The sequence below is a fragment of the Styela clava genome, chromosome 8, assembly GCF_964204865.1.
Source record: "Styela clava chromosome 8, kaStyClav1.hap1.2, whole genome shotgun sequence".
NCBI classification, from domain to species: Eukaryota; Metazoa; Chordata; class Ascidiacea; order Stolidobranchia; family Styelidae; genus Styela; species Styela clava.
In genome coordinates this window covers 3,662,020-3,685,020 of record NC_135257.1, presented here as the reverse complement: position 1 = coordinate 3,685,020, position 23,001 = coordinate 3,662,020, and the positions used below count along the sequence as shown (strand labels likewise).

Sequence of the window (23,001 nt, the reverse complement as noted above, 5' to 3'; positions counted from 1 at the left end):
CAAAGTTTCGGATGTCTAGACTAGAGCATTTGCTACTTTTGGATTCTGGATCGATTACGTTATAATGAATTGTAAGCAGTCAAAAGAGATGAGGTGTTCCGTAATTTTAGAATTAGCAATACATGTAAACAATGTAAAATTTATCCCAGCCAGAAACACTTCTTCGATAAGGGTTTAGTTTCAAGTGATGGAGCGTCTACGTTTGACAAAAAAATGTAATGCATCTCAAGATGAATATAAAAAAAATACGCTTTGGTAAAATCACTGTAGCCTAACCTTATATCTGTAATATTATATTATCTATCTTTTATGCTATATTAGTTAGTGCTTGAGTGGCCTTTTTTTGATCTGCTTGTTACTGTATCGGACAATATTTGAGAACAGATATAACCCCTTGGAATTTTGTTGATCATGGATGTTAGGATGAAGTATCGAACAGGGGGCGAAGAAATGCAATCCAGAATTATCTCAACATTCCTTGCAATGATACCTGGGATAATTGGTTTGTGTCTATTGGTCGCAGCCATTGCAACATCTAGCTGGCTTGCGATTAGCAATGTGACATCTACGTCGTTTCAGGTTGGATATAATTACTTACTTATTACTATTGTTATAGCATTATTGGACACGTTAGTTGACCTATGGATCGTTTCAATATTATATTTTTTCTTGTTATTTGACACGTTTTGGACACCTAGTGGAAAACCTAGAAAGTTGCTTTTCTCTTTGATTCCTGGACCAATTGCTCTGAAATTTTCAGTGGTTGAAAATAAAACATTTTTTTGAGAAGGCTATTACTTCCATTTGTTTCAAATATTCCTGATAGCGTTATGGGATTCGATTTTTGACACTTAATGGATTTGTTTTTATGGTGGCACTATTCTTGTTCTTTTAATCACGTGCTCGTCGAACGTCGTGGCCCGGTAATGGGACCACAGATCAATGGGAGGGGCCACAGTGCTATAGCCGCAAAACTGATTTTTCTTTTCACATTACAAGGAAATTCCCCGTGCTTCCAAGTTTCATTGCTCGATATGGTTATTTCACATGGTGTTTTCACTTTGTTTAGCATAAATTGTTTGAACATAATGGGATTTGGAATCTGCCAATCGAAATGACACTTTAAATACCACTTTAATGATAAACAAGGGGTCCATGAGTGCCAAAAGTCCGGAAGGGGAATTCGAGCCATAAAAGGTTGGGTACCACTGTTGTACATCATAATCAGTGAACTTTTTTCAACATATCCAAAAGTATTCTGTTTAGTTGTAACACCTAATTGAAAAACGGTACTGCCGAAGTATGTCAACCAAGATGGCAGACACTGGAACGTAGTATGTGTACCAGGTTACGGCTAGGCCATAATTTCAGGTACAAATACTACGGAAGTCACTTGGCTAGTCCCCGAGTTAGTAATAGAACTAAAATTGGAATAAAATTATGGCCTAACCCTGACATGGTACACATACTACGTTCCGGTGTCCACCATCTTAGTTCACATACTTCGGGAGTACCTGAAAAACTGCGATGTTCAATTACATATGCAATGACAAAACAGGGTGCTTGGAATAGTGATAGGGTCGATTAAACCCTGCTTGAATGAAATATTTACGTTCTTAATTCTAGGTGTTGACGTACGGCTTATTTTCCGTTTGTAAGAATCAAGTCAACAACTTAGCTACTTCGGCAACATCTACAATATTTTGCAACACACGTGAAGAAGAAGCAGTAGGTAAAGTTCGATAGTGGTTTTAATATATAGTTATCATATAGAGCAAATATCATTCCCCATGCCCACCAAAACGTTTTAAACAAATTTCTCAGTCTGGGGTGATGCTAACGCCTACACATATATACAATGTTTGGGCACCGTTGTTATAAATATCTTTAATGGTTCCCAGTGTTCATTAGTTTAATAGAGTTTCTTTGCATTATTATATAGTTTACATCTAGTATTTTCATTCAAATATTTTTGTTACAGGTATTGACGTACTAGAGCAAGCCACACGTTCTCTGATGATTATCAGTGTAATTCTTCATTTGCCTGGAATTATTGCAGCAATTTATTTTGGTCTTCGGAAAAATATAAGACGAAATAGCGCCATTATACCGGGCGTTATATTTCTAGTAGCAGGTAAGCAAATCCAGTATCGTCCGGGTCATCAAAACATGGACTAAACTTCGAGATGGATTCGGTTTATGTTGACAACGCTCGATTTTAATCTACATATCTAGTAGATACTACTACTAGTGAGTTTTTCAGATAAACTGTATTTTTAGTAATGGACCCTACAAATTAGAAGAAATTCGACTTCAAATACTGAAATACTTCAAGCAAAGAAATTACATGTTGACATTTGAACTTCCCATTCAATTTTTGAAAGTTTAACTAACAATAATGTTTATTCATGGCTACATCTTACTCCCAATATTAAATGCAATATATACAATAGTTTGTGTACTAAAAATTTATTATTTTTATTATTAATTATGTAATAAATATTTCTAGCTCTTTGTGCGATCTCCGGTATGGGATGCTACTCGGCATTTATGTCAAATCAAAGTTCTGCCATTGGACCGAATAGTGCTGCCTACAGGAATGCTGAACCAGGAATGTCATTCTTCTTGGGATGGTTCGGGACGGTTTGTGCCGTTATCTCTTGCGTTGTTGCATTTGTTTCACATGCAATCAATTAACACTTATATTCAGAAATGATGCTAAAATTATTTTATTTCATCAGACTGTTGATATATGCAGCAAATACGGTAAACTTTCTATGTATGTGAAATAGAAGAGTTGAAATACACTTTGATACTTGCCAAATCTAATAGCTTGAATTTTAGCAGTTTTAAGCCAAAATTCTGTTGATCGTCAGAATATTTCTATATTATAATTTTTGAAGTATCAAATGTCAATTAGACTCAATCAAATTTTGTGAATAATTTTTCCGAACAAAAAAATTATAACAACCATGAAATTAACAACTTACAACTTGACAGTTCACATTGTCAAAAACTGTTGATTATACCTTTTTTGTTATCGTTATTGCAGTTTATCATATTTAGCTCTTTGAATATTACATTTATATTGCTGCATTTTTATGCTGTTTCTAAATTTTCATATTTAATCGTAAGTGACGCACCTCTTCATCTGCGCTAAAACCCGTCGCCGATTTCAGCGTTTAGATTTGGGGTTTTGTAATCAGACGTTTTGTGAAGCGACCATTACAGTTTCGTAAGAAAACGGAAATTCTGTTGCGAATGAAATTAAATTTTCCGACCAAATTTAGAAGAGTAATGCATATGGATAATTGGAAAACAATAAACGCCGATGTAAATGCATAGTTTCGCTTTATCTCTAGCGTAGATGGTTTTTTTAAAGATTCCCCATTTCATTGATGTCTACTACATTGTACACAGCGACCCGTTCAACAAAGCTTGCTAAGAATTCTTGTATCAATAATCTTTCACATTTCAACTGAGTGTTCGTGTCTTGCACATGAAACCGTTTGGTTTATGAAAATCTTATACTTATACATATTTATTCGACCGAGTTTCATATCACTGTCTACTATATAATGTATATACGATATTCGCGCATTGTAGCGGAATGGTTGTTAAGCGCGAGCTTTATTCTGGATGATAGCGGAAACTGTATAAAGAACACTTCCATTCCGAACTCTGACTGTCTATACAAGCGTCTGTGGCACACGATATTTCAAAGTGATTGCCTGGGAGTGGGGACTTGTCAATTATCACCCGTAACATAGTTTTCATGATCTAACTGGGATGATTACCGTTTAATGATAATAGGTAATGACCAATTAGATGCTTATAATCAATTTTAGGAACAAAGATACTTTGATTACAATTAGCGGTGATGTGTTGTGCTACTTTATCGATGTCTTTAATTGAGGCCTTCATATATACTGAGGGTAAGAAGGCAATGATTGCGCATTGAAGTAATACTAGGTAAATAATTTCGCCTTTCTTTTTGGATCATAATTCTCTATTTTTCACTCTATTTCACTTTGATACTTGATCTAAAATATACGGGTATGGAGCGGAGGAACAGTTTCATACTCAGAGTAGTTGTTGTACAGGTGCGGCAACAGCCTAGTTCAGGGGTGGGCAACCTTTTTAGGCTCGCTTGCCAAAATCAGCTAAATTCAATGACAAAATTCTTCCGCTTGCCAACCGCAATTTTTTGAGAATATACTACTGACATTCTTAAAGTATATGTGACGAGCCCTGACACAATCAAAACATAATATGACTAAAATATAATTTATTCCCATTTAAAACAATGCTTTGCTACTTCCAAAGCGAAGCACACATAATAATAATCCTCTCAAACAGTTATCAGTCCGGCGAAAAGATCTGAATACTATAACGTTCATAACTGAGAACAAAGATTCACAAGAATATGTAGATGAAAACATGAAACACTTTCTGGAATGGCATTTTAAGCCCGCGATATCTCGTTTGTTGCACTTTTCTCTTGTATTCTCTAATCGCATTTTTCAATATTTTCCAACTAAATACTAAGGCCAATAAATTTTTGCGTCTAAATTGAGCTACTCTGAAATTCAATAAACTACATTCCAAATGCAGCAATGTCAAATCCAAATTTTTGTAGGTTAACTTTCTCCATTTTTATATTGTCTGGAAATCAACATGAATTTTGCTGTCACGCCAAGTTCTCTGATTTTCGAAAATCTTGTGAAAAACTGCTCAACAACTGATTCAATGAAGTTTATAAATAACACCTGTCAGCTTTGAAGGTCTGTTCGGTCACTATTTTGGAATAATTAATATATATCTTGAAGTTTGGAAAGTATTTAAATTTTTTATATCCAATATATTTCTTTCTTGAATTCTGTTACGTAAAGAATTTAATCGTCAAAACAGCTGTTTTGTTACTATAATTTAGTAAAGCGTCGCGGGCCATAGGTTGCCGACACCTGATTTAGATGTTCACAAAAATCTACAAGGAACATCGGTTTTTAAACCCATTTGTAGTCATACAAATCTTGGTAAGAAATGTGTTGATCATTTACGAAAGTTTTTATTTTGTAAAAGCATTCAACAAATCGTTTTAAAACCAGCCCTCGGCTAAACCATTAAACTTTGTTGTACATTTTTAATTTTTACGCTTTTATACGCATATTCTACCTCATTCAGTGAAATTTCAAATTGTCGTTCATGTGATGTACGAGCAGAAATGTAGTTCACAAAATTGGTAACTGTTTGCATCACTTCCTAAAGTTTTTCATGCCGGCTTTTGCACATAATGCACCCTCATGTATGATACAATGAAAACGTATAGCTGGATTACTAACATCTTTTGTGAACAAACTTATTTACATATTACATTATTACATATTTCGGATCCAGTAGTACGCTCAGGTAATGTTAGAAGGGCAACCATCTCTTCACATATTTCGTTCCCTTTACAAAATCGAGAAAATATTGCCAGCCTATATCTGATGATATAGCTTCTGTACTGTCATCAACACAAATAGAAAAATACTGGCCTGCGGGGAAATCTTGTGTCAACCGCTGAGCAGTATAACTCTTCATCTTAATTTTTCTATCCTTTACTTACTGTCTTCCTACTTAGATACAAATTTTTAATGCGCTGAAAAATCTTTTTTTTCTGGAAATTTGTCAAAAAAAAGTGGTGCATATTGTAACCAAGCTACTTAAATATAATCTCCATCACTAGGTGATTTTTGTATACCGAGCAATTACCTTTGAAACTTCAAAACTGGCAGAAACTAAGTTGGTACTGGATTTGCCTGAGATGAAGTTCCTAAAATTTAATCAGATAATACCAAGTCTCGAAACTTTTTATCTGAAGGAGAATGATCTTGTTTTCGAGCTCTCACTCATGTACCGGATATCTGTGTCAAACCCTGCCCTAGTCAATACAAACTTAAATATTATTTTAAAGAGGTGGGAGATATCACTGAAAGTATCTAATAGCTCATGTGTTTTCAAGTTGTAAGTTATCAACGATTTCGAATTCACAATAATTCTTCATCGTAGTGTAGCACATGTTTCTGACTCGATTTGTTATCAGAAAGCCAACAACAAACAAGATACATTCAATAACAGTTATAAATCATTCGTATTTTTGTCGATTTAGTTTCGTGAATTGCGATGTAGATTATGAATTAGCCGCAGAGGGGCCAAACAGGCAGCTGTGTTCGATTCGACTGTTTGACATTGCTGTACCAGTGCAATACTATATGAGACATCATTTGTCTGCATATTTGACAGATCTCCCGCTAAACAAATACCAATATCGCAAGCTGAATTATATTGTGCTTGACTGTTTAAGTCAGTGATTCTCAAACTAGGGTTTGAGAGCCGCATGCGGCTCTCAACAACCTTTCCTGCGGCTCTTGGTAATGCTTCAAAAATTAATTACTTTCAAAGAAAATTTAGTCGTTTTTCATTGAAAACTCATCATTGGCTTGAAATTAAAATGCGGAAGTCTATTAGTTAGTCGAATGGATTTCCCCATGTTTATTTGCGTAGCGTTCACTAATCTACAAAATGCAATAGTGACGCAACAGTAAGCGTTTTCGCGGCCACTCGGACACTTTTCATTTGGAAAGATTTTAGACATGACTGTTATCATTGGCTTGCTTTCGTGGATTTTTAGTTTTTGTCACATTGCCGAATATTACGTATAAATCAAATACCTCAATGAATATTTTAATTTCTAGAGCATTTTAATTTTGTTCCAGTAATCAAAAATAGTCCCGAAATATCTGATGATCATCTCAAGCAGCTACTGCACCTTGCATCCTCCACGATTACGACCCGCTTTGACAAATTTGTTAGAAATCAAAGCCAAATTACATGGCTGTTCGTCTAGGGTGGGCAAAATCGAATTTTTTTTCGAATCGAATGATTTGAATGTTTTTAACGAATACCGAATAGTCGAATAGTGAATATTTTTTATACATACCAGGGATCCAGAACGTCGGAGGTCGATGCTCCATTTGGAAATTAATAGAAACATTGAAAAGTCGGCAATAAAGCGTTTTTTTTACTGGTTACTGGTTACTTTATTATTGAGTTTCTCATGCTTTTCTATAGTGCTCGTTGTATTTTAGTATTAGATAGATAAACCTAGCAAATTTACGATTGCGTGAATCCTGAATGTTGATAAATAGCGATTAAATAAATTGGCAATAAAGGCATTTCTAGGCCGTTATGCGTAACAGAGGGTCAGACGCTAATTATTACGAATTCCGTCAAGTTTTGAAAACAACACCCTAATGGTTATTATACCTAAAATACTCACTGAGTAATGCTCAATTTTCTCCACGGACTTTGCAAATTCAGCTCTTCACTTAATAATTTTGATTATGTCATGCCTTAAGGCCCAATTAATACTGCCGAAGTGCTTCAAAATTTAACAATCGTATTCATTTTCGATGATAATAGAGGCAACAATTCGTGAACGAGTCAGTGTGCATTGTAACAACGAAATTCACAATTGATTTTACATTCTACTCTTGGCTCAACGGCCATGCAAGGTCGAGTAAAATGTTTACATATTCGAAACATTACTTGGCCAAGGATAGAGGGGATCACTAAAGAGCTAATACAGGGTGCTTTGAAGGGAGTAGGATATGACATTTCTTATCTGGTTACAACCTGATAAGTGTTTTTCATACAAGTAACTCAAACCAGCTTTTGGAGAAACTTTTGGTCATTTTTAAAGCCATTTATATACCTCGAGTTTTCCAAAGACCTAAATAAAATCGCTTTTTTCACAATGAAACGCCGAAAAGTCATTTCAACATTTAATTTTAATCAACTTTATGTTCGGTAATGCAAGAAATGACTAATGACCAAGCATGCGGAGTCTAAAATCTGGGAAATTTATTGTAAATACCTAATCTGGTTTGATGTTTCAAAATTTACGGAACTGTCGGTACTTTTTTTTGCAAAATATGGAATTGAAACGAAACGTTAAGTGCAAAGATAAGCATATAACACCATAACGCAAAGACAACGACTTTTCAAATTTGTCTTTTTTTCTGATAGCAGGCGCCGTTGGGAAATCTCGCACAATTCACGATTGAGTTGGAGACGCGCGAGTTCGGTGTCCAAGCAGAGCGGCGCAGGTCAGGTGGTACCGGATATTTGAATAATGAAATGCCATTCGTATATTTTACTATTCGAATATTTTTGTCTAGCCCTAGTTGTTACGTGTGTTGTTGTTACGATGACTTGGTATTTTAAATACGCGCTTAAGTTTTGTTGCTATTTTAACTTGCGTTGTTTGTGTGCGGCTCTCCATAACTTTGAGGTTTGAAATGCGGCTCTGGGACTAAAAACGTTTGAGAACCACTGGTTTAAGTTATGACTTCATGTTTCAAGCAGAATATGTTGAAAATAATTTTTGATTCTTATACGTTAAATGTTTTCAGAGCAAATAAGTCAGTGGCGAAACAAAATGAATATATTCAGGCTAATTGTTCTTTCCTTGTAATAGCGCAAATGTACGCAAGTATAGAATTTACGTCCACGAAAAATCGGTTTCAAGTGAAATTGTGTGTATTAAAACAAAAATACAATAACAAAATGTGGTTTGAAATTCCCTGTCAGTTTTTTCAAGCCCCAAGCCTCAAGGTCATGATTCAGCTGCCTTTACATAACTTTGCTTGTATATCTTTGAAGAAATGAACAACATGGAAACTTGATTTATATGAAATATTTTTACATCATCATGCTGTCACGTAAATGTGTTTGCTTTTATTATACGACTCAACTATCTGCACACTTACGAATATTCACGGGCAACGTTCTCTCTAAGAGCTTGCCTAGTTGCGCGGAATAGAAGGCCATGTGACTGATGTGAGCTTAAAAAAAAGGCTGCGCGGAAAATTAGAAAAAATAAAATAGAACACAACATTTTAATACGTATGCAGCGCGCGGCAGGACGAAGTACTTCGCGGGGACGCGCAGCTTAGAGGGAACGTTGTTCTCGAGGCGTCGTTACTGCAATCCTGAGTAGCAATTTCTGTTGTCGAAATATCTATTGCTGTTGGTAATAGTTGGTAACACAATTTGCCTACGACGACATTACACGCTTATCATGTGACAAACAACCATCATTCGGAAGGCCATTTTTTCGCTCTCAAATATCGACAATGAACATGAACGATGCGTCATATCACATGACATACGCGTGATTAATTGTACGACAAAATCGCATAATATAGTATAATTTAGGCTCTTTGTACTTACTGGTGCTTAATTGCATGGTATAGCATAATTTAAGTTATACTTATCAGTGCATGTGTGATCATCATGGTTGACAAGTATTTCAATTTTTATAAATTTGTTGTAATTTGCGCATATTTAGTTAAAAGTTGGACAATGGATATAGATGTATGATTCTGTATGAACTTGCGTAAACTGGAGACGCGCTCAATGAATTACTGCACGGTGAAAATGCATATCATCGTATGCCATAATTGAACATACTTGTTGACCAGACCGTCAATGCACCTCGTGATAGCAAATAGTAATATAATAATCCTCCAGCCCATTTAATAATGATCAACTTCTACATGTATGACAAATAAATTAATGTAATCTCAACACAATATTTCACAATGTTGAATCAAATACATATATCGTTATAAAACTTTGCATTGGCTGGCAAAAACTTCAAAATAGCAAACATGGTTGCTTTTTTATTCAGTCACAATCGATCAAATGTTAGTTATATTTTAATTCCTCGTTTATGACGCACGTCTCCTCCCTCTGCCGAAAGGTGAAGCACTTAGTTTTGACTAAGTTACAGAGATATTACTGGGTTTACAGTTGCACTGTTGCTGTTTCGGGCCTCATTCAACGTACGAATATAAACTAATTCTGTCAAAATACATCAATTCTGTTTGAAGGCACAAAATTGAACCTTATTTTTCGCTATTAATGAATTTTAGAATACTGTTCACTCAAATTTGATTATAAGAATATACAAATTTGCAAAACATAATTACTTATTTGTTGGTATGGGAGTATTTGAAAAGAGTATTTAGAAAAATGTAAAAAATTTTAATTTCCACTAAGACTAATCATAAAATATTAATCAGTTATATCGATTGTAGAAAAAAAAAAAATCGCCGAAAAGCCTTCATTTCACCCGAAAGTAAATCGGACTTTCGATATGTTATCAATACATAGTAGTATATAGTATTTCGTTGAAATCCAAAATTATCCAAATTTTCAAATAATAAACAATATAAAGATGATCTATGAAATTTACAATCAAAATTATAGATTGGTAATAATTTTGTATCAAAATTGAAACAGATGTGTTTTGACGATCCTTCAATATGACATCATTTCATCAGCCTATATCTAGTTTATTGTTTACGTTTGTAGATTGCTGGGACTTAAGTAGGTAGTACTGTCTTTCTAAAAGCCACAAAAATGCGTGGCATTGTATAGAAACTTCACGTTTAGCCGTTAGGCATGTTTACTCGTTAAATTCGAAGAAAAAGGAAGAAACGAGAGTTATCCCATTTACAATTAGTGCCAGTGACACGAGAAATTTATCAATCTGCAAAGTATTTATGACTTCCATATACACGACACATCATTTTCAATAATATTGCATATTATAATGATAGTTAATGTATAAAGAAATAAGTAAGAAAACTAAGTAACAAAGTCAGAACATTTTTGACAAGCAGGAATTCCCAGACATATTTATGTACTTCACGCATCTTATGTTCTTGTTTTAATAAATATTGTAACAAAATAAACTTCGGTATATTTGTGGCAGAATTAACTACGACATAATTAAATGATGCGACGAATAATTAAAATATTTTATTTATGACATTTCCGTAACTCCTCCACCATTTTTCAATGAAAGCGAGTTATCTGTAATTGATTGAGAACACACCGCACTCATCATTTACTTCATCATATGCTGAAGTAGGGCATGCAAATGAGGAATTATTTAAAATCCTAGTACGAGGTCAGTGGATTTCACATAGGTCAGAATCGGTATGGATTGAATTGAAAATGCTCAAATTAAAAATAAACTGATCAAATCATGATAAATACACCAACCAATAGACAAACAAATACAAATTTCATAAACAATCCCGAGATTAATTGGTTAACTAATGTCTTTTTAAGTGTTGCCAAATTTTCAAACCCGAGGTTGTCTGGTATGATTTCGCCGTTCTTGTTCACGTGTGGAAAAGGTCCGCGATCCGACAAATCATGACCAAGAAATTCACATAACGGTTTCCAACCGGATTTCACGTTAAACACGAGTAACTGATCAGATCGGCAACGACCTTCGACGTAAGCATTGTGTCTACGGTACGCTGACCTGTGTAATATGAATACATACAATACTGATAGGTGATTTGTTGTACATTGCTCTATTTTTTGGTACAATTTTCAAGTAAGAAAATAAAGCATATTGTTGATTTGAAAATGAAATGATTGAAAAATATAATGAAACACAGAGGTTTATAAATCTGAAACCTTTTGTTAGATAGTTTTACATACGGACTTCGAATTCCCAGAATGCGGTGGGAATTCTTATTCAAGGCAAGGCGAATACAACCCCCTGCATTCGTCAATTGCAGTGTTAAGCTTTAGTAACAGTTTCTGGTTTCAACTGAACTTTGTTCAATATTTGCATTCAGTTACCAATTAAAATTAAAAACAAATAAATTCCAAGTATATTGGATGAATTTGACACGAAAATGTGTCACTTTGAGCACGAGCACTTACAGGGTGACCCCAAAACAGAACCATACATTTCTTAATTCCTTCTACGAAAAGGAAGAAAAAGACTGTTTAGCACTGGAACTTCTGTTCGTGCTCCGAATGATGTGGGTTCTGTTTTAAATGGGTCACTCTGCAGAAAATAGCCGAAGTGTTACATTGCGTTTTCCTTTTTTAGATCATTCATCTAATCTTCTAATCATTTTTGTGAGTTGGTGCAAAATTAATCGTATTTGATGGACAATATTTACAAATATATGAATAACGCCGTCATTATTGAAAAAAATATACATACTTGGCAAGCATTTGGTTTGTGTTGTCTGAGCAAACCTGGAAACCAAAACAGGCAATCAATCCATTGTTAATCGTTTTCCAGTGTCGATTTAAACTTGACGAAGCGAGTCTTGTAATGATTTCGAGTCGCTCAGAATTTTTTGACAGAGGATAGACTTCGCCGTACTTTTTGAAATGTCGTCTGAAACTATCATACCAAGTGTCTTCGTTGTCCCGAACTGTTAATATTACCTGTTATGTTAATATTACCAGTTAGGTTGTTAACAGGAATTAACAATTTCTGTTACAAATTAAATTAGAATGAATATGTCGTGGGCACGATGAATTAGATTAGACTCGGAAAACATTTTGAAATAAAAAAAAAATTGAAAATAATAATCTTTAAATGGTCGTGTTCACCGAACTTATGGGTATTGTAGGAATTGATTTTCAGCCAGACTAAATATCGATATGAACCATATTTTTGCCATTATGAAAAATGTGGTATTTCCAGCCTTGTCGAGAATGAAATAATGATTTGCAATGCTGAAAAGACTTGAATTTATGTGTTCTAAGCTTTACCAAATATTAGCAAAGAAAATGGGTGCGGCAGTTATGACGTAATATTTATTTTTCGATCCCATATATTCTGGACCACTAACAACGAAAAACAAATGCTACATTTCTCATTTATTGTTAAATAGTATTATTATTATTTGGGATAATAATAATTCATACAACCTCGTAATGACGATCAACGTTTGTCCAAACTCTAGGATGTGTTTGCGAACACCATTCTTTGCGAAAATGGCAGATGGCGAAACGACTACATCACGAGCGCTTTAGGACATTAACCTTTATACCTATTTGGCATAGCGGAGATGGCGATAGTTGCGTTATAGATAGCATAATATGCTGATCCCCATTTGTTCCTAAAACCAAATACCCATCATACGAACGTGAACTTCTACCGCAACATAAACCTCTTTTATATCCAAAACTGCGTTAGTTCATGCCAGAGGAATACAGTTTAAATAACAACTATAGCAAAGAAAAATCAATCATGTTTAATGAGGCTTGAAAACTCATTGTAACACTATATTCTAACTAAAAAGTTTCATGTTAAATAAATTCAGCTTATCAATGATATAAGTCTCTAATAAATTCGAATCCGTTTGGGCGCGCAAACGTGTAACGATCGACAGTAAGGTTAACAAGAGCCAGAGTTAATTATTAATTCCATAAAATTTATTGCAGGGCGTGGTTAGTATTGGGAATTTCTATAATATGTTCTGTGACACATGGCCTAACGATATAGTAGTACAAGTCATGCTGTCCATCGAAGTGACGCAACGTTTCGTGCGTTTGACCGCACGCGAAGATAGGTCGACGACCCTTTTCAATCTGATTGATTTTCCTTTTACAACTCAAGAATATTGATAGTTTTATAAATTGATGTATTTAACTTCCTAAGAATGAAATTAAGATCACGAGTTACCAACATACTAGACGCATTAAGAGTCACATGATACTGCATAAACTTTCACCTAGGTGCCCTGTACATGTTGGGCCGGACTCGGCGCTTCAGAAACTATGCTATGAGTGGGTCAGTAGTTTATTTTTCACCAAAAAGAACATACACTTCATGGAAACAAAAACATGAAAAAAAAACATGAAAATGGCATTTCACGGTGAAGGGTGACGCGAAAAAACAATGTCGGTTATCGAGCAGCGACACCTGTGATAAAAGTCTAAATGACGCTGGACAACTGTGCATTTTGTCCACGTTTAGGCACTACTGACAGAAACGTCTTCAACATAATTTGAGTTATTTCCGCTATTTCTTTTCTAAATCGTTTGAGAAGGGTGGGACGGGTCATATTTTTTCTTAATGTAACTTTCAGTATTCTTGTTTGACATTTCATTGGAATGTTTTCAGCTATTTGGTCGCATTTGATGAGCAAAGAATACGGCTTTTTTAAACTAACAATGTTACGACACCGCTGCGCCAAAACCAGAGGTTACTTTGACTCACGACCTGATATGAACCAGATATATTCAACATACGTCACGTTTGTCAAACACTAGGCATCTTTCTCAGGTCACTGTACTTTGTACCAGTTGATCAAATCAATTGAAAAATACAAAAAGTGGGCGGAAAGCTAATGACAATGTTTTCAATTTTTTAGCATTAAACTTATTGTGGAGGTAAAAACGGAGAACAAAATATTCAAGTAGTCTGATTAACCTTCAAATTCATTTTACATTGAACTCTCCTAAATTGGTCGATTGGTTTTTAACGGGAGTTCGCGCTTATCACTAAGTCAATGCTTTCAAGATGAAGTATGAGAGTTCGCGTACTTTCAAGTTGCAATATTACATGCTGAGTTACACTCAAATTACATATAAATACATAACATACCTTTGCATCGGGATAAGCTTCCAGTATATGATCCCACATTGCACAAGCTGGAGTATCTGCCACCGCATCTACATCATCGTACATTTCTAAAAACGCTTCTGAAGTTGTTTTGCCATCCAGTATTCTGCCCCATTCTTCATTGTGAAAAAGAGCATGTTCTGGACTGTCATATACTGTGTATCCTAATTGACGCAAGGCCATTACCAAAGACTTCGTCCCGGTTTTCGGAAGGCCCGCACAAATGATCTTCATTTTATATATGATGTTGTTTTATTTAAAAAAATCGATTCATAGAAAATAGTCTGCGAAATATAGAATGAAAAGAAAGGACATTAGGCAATGGTTGCTAGATATCAGAGAGTAATGTATTGCAGAGCTAGGTACGCTATCGTCTACTGCACACATTATTTTTCATAGACGACAAGAAGTTTTATATAACCAATGGGAGCCAGAAAAGGACTTCGTATAGGTATCCTCCCAGTCTACCAATATTCGTGACATTTCATTATATTTTATACTTGTAGAACAACGTTGACATCCAATCGACGTAAAAAAAATGAGGCAGATTAATTAATAAATAACTAATAGCAAACAGCACGTGAATATACGTAAGAGTAAATACAGGTACTCGTGACTACGTCAGTTTTATAATGCTACGTCACGTAATTTGAATTTGGATAAATATAACTAAATGGAGTATATGTATATAAATTTTTTATTATATAATGCTTGGAAAAAACAATTCAAAATCTACCATGACCATGACTGTGTATGCAATTTTTAAACTAGTTTCCGAGAACAACCTTCATGAAACAACCAACTATACTTCCACATGTGTTTTAATGAATTGATCACGCATCAGTCATGTGCATCACACACACCTAGTACATTGAGATGCATTTTTAAAACATCACACTGGACTGTTAAAATGTATAACTCATCAAATTACATTGGAGTATATGTCTATACAGTTAATTTAGTATTCCATAAAGTACCAAAACAAAAACATAGCACGAATAAAATAATCATTTTACTTCGCCGTCATTTCAACTAATATTAATGGGGTTGGTTCCTCCACATTGGATAGCGAATGTTTGGGCTGAACTTGGAACGCCTGTACTTAGTGTTCCGATTATTTTACCGAGAAAATAAGACATCATCTAAACTCGGTGATATCACAAGAACGGGATCGGAGAGGTACAACTTTTTTAAACAGGTAAATAATAAAACAGTTACCAGATTATGTGTAAACACATAAAAATAATAATTATGTGCCCATCGTAACGTAATACCTAATCCAGGGGTGTGCAACGGGCGTTCCGCGGGCCACAACCCGGACCGCCGAGTCATTTAGTGTGGTCCTTCTCTAAACTCAGATTTTTCCCCATCAAACAGAAATTCCTAATCCGACAGTTTATGTTTGAAAAGGCGCTCATGTGATAAATGCGCTCATTTTCTCTTGTCGTTGCTTCAAATCTTTCGCCGTTTGCCTGGTGCATTCATTACTGTAAGGCTGAGCGATAGCCAGCACATTCTAATTTCTTACCCTTCCCTCGAATTTTATTGAGGGCCCAGCTAGATATCTGAAGTTGGTTATATAGCCCACCGACAAAAATGTTGCATAACCCCGATCTAAGTCCATTGTTGAAATTTGGACTGGTGTCACATCATAAAAAGCAGTCCAAATTTGTTTAGTCGTGTCATAAAAATCTCACAAACTAATATAATACTTTGTGAACATCAACTAAACTCAAGTGTTAAATTAATTCAAATTCAAGACTTAATAAACATAGCAATTTATTCAGAAATATTGCACAACTACAAATATCTTAGTGAAGAAACACCACACGAGTAAGACTGTCCTGTACCAATCAATGCTTACTGTCCAATCAGGTAGGGCAGAGAAACAGCTGACTTAACTACTGCCTGTCCCGTCACAGATCCCAGCATCAGGTTATAATATCAACTGAACTGAATATGCTGAAAGCTGAGGAAATGTATTCCGTCGAAACTACCACAATGTATGCTACCACACATGAGTTGCACTTATTTCACGATATATAGTAAACAGTACAACATGAAAGAGCCAAAATTACATAATATTTAATGGAGTGTCGTTTACGTCACCTAATATGAAATCCTGCAAACTAACCTACTATCACGAGTGAAAGCATCTCCTGAGTAACGCAAAATGCCGTTACTTTGAAACTAATAGTCATTTCTATCGAATTTGCGCAAAAAATGCACTTTAACAAATGTAACTCAACATCTCGTGTGTGTGTAACTAGATTATTTGATTCGACTATATTTACTACAAATCATCGACGAATTTACATTATTTTCATAAGTATAGCACGTGCCTGACACGACTGCAATAATGAATGAAGAAATCAAAACGCAGCATATCGCAATTCAAAAGTCTAGTATATTGATAAGAATTGTCAGAATTCTTCACATTACATTGTAAGTATTGAGTGTTTACTATACTGCGTCGCGGAAATACATATCACGGAAAAGCCGGTCTGGGCTGATACTTCTACTATTCAGTTTCGCAAACACGAGACATCGCTAGATAGCTTTCAATATCAAGAGGATAAAACGATGGAATGAAATAGTTTAACTAGCAATTAACTGGCGTTTGAACAAGTAAATAGAAACAGAACTATAGTACAGCAACCGGATTTAGATTGCTGAATAATTAAATTGTTGCTAGCCAACTACTACAAAAGTGAATTCGTAATATATCTGAAATGCTAATTTGATTGTAAATCACAAGAAATACCATTTCAATTCGATAAACCGGTGGAAATATGAAAAAGTAGAATTAAACTTGATCTGTCAAATTTTTTGAAAATATGTATATTTGCTCATATACATCGTTGGATCTAGGCTAGCGAAATAGATTATACTCTAGGAATGCTTTTTTACTATAACACAGTGGTCTCAAAACCGCTTTAATCCACTTCTTACAAAGTGAAAATCGAATGCATAGCAACATACTACCTAAAATTCCACGCTAGATAAGGCCTATGCAAGAAACAGTAAGAAGGAAAATCAAAAAACCCTAAGTGAGATATTGAACAATGCGACGCTTGAAACTGTATTGTCTGCGCCATAAAAATCCATCAGGGTGACACATGAATCTATTGTAAAACACGTATTTCTCGACGTCACATTGAAGAATTGAAAACAAAATTCACCGCCAGCAAATATTCAACTAATTTAAAATGAGAACAAATTTCGGCTATTTAGGTGTTCCCTAGACAAATGAGCTAGATCCAGAAATATCTACATTTATTTCTCTATGTATATTATGTGTGTAGAGTTATTTTCACGTGTTCACTTCGAATAAATCTTTGTAAAAAAGCCGCAAAAACGCGTGAGGCTACTATTTTTGGAAGAGCTGGGACGCGCTGTATTGCCAATCAAATTCATAGAATTATTACTCGCAATATCCTATCTATTTATTCACAGATTCTTCAGAGAAAAAACCTGTATATTTCAAGGTCTGAACTTGATTGTGCTTGAGGGCATCGGGTTACACAAGATTTTAATGATAAAACGAAACGTCATTAATTAAAATCGTTATTCAGCAAATTTTCTCGCATTTGTGATTATTTACGTTGATGTGGTTTAACATTTATGTAACGTGATCATTGCGTTTAAATATCTTGCAGAGAATTACTTTAATGAAAAATTTTACGGAAATTTAAAACAATTATTGGTACTCCTGAAGTATGCGCACCAAATTGTCGCATAACCTGAACCCTAACCTGGTACACAACATGAGTTCAGGTTGTGCGCCATCTTGCTGCGCATACTTCAGGAGGTCCCAATTATTCGCTAAATGGTAGCACAGCGAATAACAATTGCCGATGGTTCTTTTACGCGGTGTGTAAATCACGAAGCTACGACGAAGTGGGCGCGGTTGTAGCAGATGACATCATTCAAACTCATATTTTCGTTATCTGTTCCTTTTTTAAGATTGATCATTGGTTAAGATGTGTACATTGCTCATTTCAAGTTAGCGATTGTCTGTGGAAGTGGTTTGGTTCATTGGCATTGAACTCGCTCAATCTACAGCTACTCCTAAAATTCTTATTTTCAAATTCATTCTGAAATCTTTTCCCGGAATCAAATCAAAAACATTTTCTTTTACTTTCATATTTCCTCGCCGAAAGAATTCATTCAGTTTAATTGTTGCAGAGCAACAAACTAAACTTGACATACCTACCTTGTTTGCGACCTGACCAGACCTTCAAACTCCTTGAACATCACATATATCCTATCTAGTGCTGAGTACTTTCTCAAAGTAAAATATTCCGTGTTCTTGGAAAAATGCCCTTTTTTGACAGTTTCGCAAATCGTGTCGTTATCTGGTTGACGACATTGAACTGCACGACTGCATCTTCGATATGACAAGGGCGCCCTCGGGCCATCATAAAACAAATCCGTCCAACATGTGTACGTTTCACGTATAGGTATAGTGTGCGGAGAAAACATATTTGTTATGGTTAAAAGATATAAATGCCCGGAATTTAAAGCAGTGTTCGGAGTTGATATGAACTTGATTACAAAGTCACTAAGAAGGAAGGCTTCAAAGATGAAACTTACAGTGTTGTATCAATGTCAGTATTCGTCTTGTGTAGCTGCCGTAGCCTATCTTGCCCTCCGCAAAGGAGGCCCTTCAAGTAGCGGTTGGGATCATTTAACCACCTACACCAGAAGTTCCAAGCACACAAGCACAATATATTGAATGGGCACGAAACACGCTGATATATTGCGTTTGAAAAACAGTTGGTTGAGTTCGTCTGTGTCTAACGTGATTGAATAGTGTCGGAGCCAAGAGTAGGAAATTCAGAATTACTGAAATCTGCCGTTGAAGACCAATATTCACCTCAAAGACGCGAAAATGTTTTGCCAACAACACCAACGTCTTTGTAGCTATATCTTTATGGATAAGAGGAAGACCTCCACATCCCACACATTAATGGATCACATATACACAAATACTATAGATCATGATTGCTCCTATTACATTCTATTAAAGTAGACGATATCTCTGACCGCTTTCCTATATCATATTATGTTACATTCCCAATATTAATGTAGCTAATAGAATTGATAAGGCTTGCACTGAACGTAAAATGTCAAACTTTAGTAAAGAAAATTTTATCCTCGATATTGAAAACGCCTCTGGCAATCTCATCAATACAGAACTATCAAATACCAACTTTAATCAGAAGTTCAACTCTTTTATAAACATATTAAAATGCATACTTGATAAGAATGCGTCCATGGGAAAATGCTCACGCAAAATGAATAGGCTGGCCAACAAGCCATGGATGAATAAGGAACAAAAAATCTATGCATATAAAGCATTACATACTCAGCACCCCAAGTCAACGAACGAATTACAAAAATCATAGAAGGAATCTAGTCGAGCTGACATTGTAAATAGCTCCAAACAGAATTATTATTTTACAAAAGTACAATATAACAAGGGGGATATAAGCCACACTTGGCAGACAATAAAGAATATTATGAATATAAAATCGTACTCGAATTACTAACCCACATGTCATTAATAACGAACTTAGACATTTTTTCACATGTATCGATAAGAACCTTATTAGCAGTGTGCCACCTTCAAATAAAAGTTTTGAAGATTTTCTTCTCTCCCGCAACCAAGGAGTCCATTGACTTTTGAGCTATTAGGCTACTGCTAATGAGGTTTTCAACACTATACTTGCAATAAAAAAAAAGAGGTCGGTGCTGACAACATTTCCTTCTTACTTTTGCAATCATTGACTTGGTTGAATTCATCTATAAAACAAGAGAGCAATGCTCAAATATATGGACACGCAGAACAATTCCCCAAAAATCATATGCGGTGACTTACCAGTACCTGTATAAACAAAGCACCACATCACAGCAATCAAACAGACAAAACACGGTGGTCGCAAATTGGTTGACAAAGATATTATAGACGTATTGGAAATGCGCACCCCCTATCCCCCCTCTTTTAAATGTAAAAACGCGAAACCTTCAAAGATGGGTAAAGGAAACACAACTCTACCCACCTGGCAAGTTTCATCTTTTTATCTCTTATATTTGTATGGATTTTCAAGCTTTCGACACCTACGAGTTAGTTCAGTGTCACCGCGCTATGTTACGGTACCAGAACTTCTCTATCTCTAAAAACATTGGGCTTCTAATTGCATTTCTGACCGTCATATATTTCAAGAACACGGTTATTTCAAACAAAACTCGTCAAATTATAAACAAAGCACCCCATCACATCAATCAAACAGACAAAAACACGGTGGTCGCAGATTGGTTGACAAAGATATTATCGACTTGTTGGAAATGCGCACCACCCTATTCCCCCTCCTTTAAATGTAGAAACGCGAAACTTGCAAAGATGGTTAAAAGAAACACAACTCTAACCACCTGCCAAGTTTCAACTTTTTTATCTCTTATATTTGTATGGATTTTCAAGCTTTTGACAGCTACGAGTTAGTTCAGTGTCACCGCGCTGTGTTACGGTACCAGAACTTCTCTATCTGGGCTTCTAATTGCATTTCTGACCGTCATATATTTGTTACGTTGTAAACGTACGTTGTTTACAATTTATCGTACATTTTGCCACTGTATGCAGTGCATCGTGCGCTGCCTTGTATCCAATCATTGTAGACCCATTATTACCCTTTTTCCCCTTTGTTTGTAGCGTAAATTAGTAATTTTATCTTTTGTCTGGTTTAGCGTTTTCCTTTCGGTCATTTTCACATCACGTATTCGTTGTGAAAGAGCCGCAGATGTTTGTCCGTATTGTTGACTGTTTACTTATCTGTGATATATATATATTGTAATTGTATTAGCCACCCGGATCGGAAAACGTTTGGTGAGAATTTTGCCTTTTGTTGTTTATATGCTTTGTGACTTAATCAATTGTGTTTTATTCATTTAAGAAAACCGCTGTTCTTTGCCAAGTGTATTGTTCTTTGCCAAGTGTATAAAGAAGAAGCTGATTTATGCATGTGTCTTGTTTGTGGACAAAGGGGCTGAGAGTGGCGCGTTTGATACGTTTTCATTGTGTCTCGTCTATATAGATTCCGGGCTATCAAAAGGCGTGACAATATTTTAAGAACGCGGTTATTTCGAACAAAACTCGTCAAATTACAAACAAAGCACCACATCACAGCAATCAAACAGACAAAAAAACGGTGGTCACAAATTGGTTGACAAAGATATTATCGACGTATTGGAAATGCGCACCCCCCTATTCCCCCTCCTACCTGTAATGCCAGACGCTTCTTCTTTGCAAAACCAACTTATTCAATTTATCACGGTATTATAACAGCAGATACCACAGTCTTACAAATATATTCACACCAAGCGAAGCATTTCGACCACAGTCTGAAAATATATTCACACCAAGCGAAGCAGTACAGTACCGGTACGGTTTACCGTAACTTTAGACCAGTCTACAAATATATTCACACCAAGCGAAGCAGTGAAGTACGGTTTACCGTACCTCTAGTCTAGACTCTAGACCACAGTCTACAAATATATTCACACCAAGCGAAGCAGTGAAGTACGGTTTACCGTACCTCTAGTAGTCCAGCGGATAAGAGGTAAAATCATGCACTTTTGGATGCAAGCATGAAACTTAGCATCCCCTGATCAATTTTGGATATGGTGCCATCCAAGAAATGACCTCGTCGCCATGGAAACGAGACATCATCCGTATTGCTATTAAAGGGAAATAAACATTACTTTAGGAGAGGATATTTTCAAGATAAGTATACCGATGTGTATATAAGAAGTAAAGGTTATGAACAGAAATGCATTTTGACAATTTCCCTTGATAACAGAATACCTGTTACCATGGAAACGAGGCATCGTTATCGACCAAACACGGCTATAAGTCGCACAACCTGTATTTTCTGTTATTGTCATGAATCACAAATAGAGCTAACTTCACATTCAAAGTGTAATTCCTTTTGTGCTCAATCAACTGCCATCGCCAATGGTATACTTTCAAACTCATAGCCACGTAAAGCTGGTGAAAATATAAAATATATATCTCATAACTGACGGATTACTGTTATCATGGAGCTATCATATCGTCATCATATATATTAATAAAGATAACCATAGCCACGTAAAGCTGGTGAAAATATAAAATATATATCTCATAACTGACGGATTACTGTTATCATGGAGCTATCATATCGTCATCATATATATTAATAAAGATAAATTCATTCTCTTAACTTTGGCATTAGTATCTCAGTCAGATAAAAAAGAAAAACTTGCATTACATTTCAGCTCAAACTCGGCTGGAATCGTTGATTATTCTAATCTATATCTAACGTCGCCTTATGTAAGTGCTACAAAAAGAAATAAATGGAAAAACGATTGAAATAATTATATTTTCCAAAAATATATTCCACAAAGACTCCCCAATAACTAGTGGAGGCAATTTTACTATTTAGATATATACTCCTGCA

The 23,001-nt window shown here is 35.4% G+C and overlaps 2 protein-coding genes and 1 long non-coding RNA gene across 3 annotated transcripts; 1 reads left to right on the top strand and 2 right to left on the bottom strand.

The window, feature by feature from the left end:
• Window positions 1-302: 302 nt before the first annotated feature.
• On the top strand, window positions 303-3,096 carry LOC120345898 (uncharacterized). Its single transcript, XM_039415483.2, has 4 exons — window positions 303-579; window positions 1,627-1,732; window positions 1,982-2,134; window positions 2,510-3,096. The coding sequence occupies exons 1-4, from the start codon at window positions 412-414 to the stop codon at window positions 2,695-2,697; spliced, it is 615 nt and encodes a 204-aa protein (XP_039271417.2). The 5' UTR covers window positions 303-411; the 3' UTR covers window positions 2,698-3,096.
• A 6,500-nt stretch (window positions 3,097-9,596) lies between these two features.
• Window positions 9,597-14,806, bottom strand: LOC120346314 (uncharacterized). The gene is made up of 3 exons (XM_039416022.2): window positions 14,486-14,806; window positions 12,086-12,315; window positions 9,597-11,386 (listed from the first exon to the last, which is right to left on the bottom strand). Exons 1-3 carry the CDS (start codon window positions 14,735-14,737, stop codon window positions 11,095-11,097), a joined length of 774 nt encoding a protein of 257 aa, XP_039271956.1. The 5' UTR covers window positions 14,738-14,806; the 3' UTR covers window positions 9,597-11,094.
• Window positions 14,807-19,705: 4,899 nt separating this feature from the next.
• LOC120346023 (uncharacterized) lies at window positions 19,706-21,813 on the bottom strand. Its single transcript, XR_005569944.2, has 2 exons — window positions 20,569-21,813; window positions 19,706-20,311 (listed from the first exon to the last, which is right to left on the bottom strand). It is a non-coding gene; the product is annotated as an uncharacterized LOC120346023 (long non-coding RNA).
• Between the last annotated feature and the right edge of the window lie 1,188 nt (window positions 21,814-23,001).

What these genes read in the sequence shown, in the direction of transcription:
- LOC120345898 (XM_039415483.2), top strand. Translation starts at nt 412, where the DNA reads ATGGATGTTAGGATGAAGTATCGAACAGGGGGCGAAGAAATGCAATCC. An exon ending in ACGTGAAGAAGAAGCAGTAG is followed by an intron (nt 1,733 to 1,981) that starts GTAAAGTTCGAT and finishes TTTTTGTTACAG; the next exon opens with GTATTGACGTACTAGAGCAA. An exon ending in CGTTATATTTCTAGTAGCAG is followed by an intron (nt 2,135 to 2,509) that starts GTAAGCAAATCC and finishes AAATATTTCTAG; the next exon opens with CTCTTTGTGCGATCTCCGGT.
- LOC120346314 (XM_039416022.2), bottom strand. Translation starts at nt 14,737, where the DNA reads ATGAAGATCATTTGTGCGGGCCTTCCGAAAACCGGGACGAAGTCTTTG. An exon ending in AAGCTTATCCCGATGCAAAG is followed by an intron (nt 12,316 to 14,485) that starts GTATGTTATGTA and finishes TTAACATAACAG; the next exon opens with GTAATATTAACAGTTCGGGA. An exon ending in ACAAACCAAATGCTTGCCAA is followed by an intron (nt 11,387 to 12,085) that starts GTATGTATATTT and finishes CATATTACACAG; the next exon opens with GTCAGCGTACCGTAGACACA.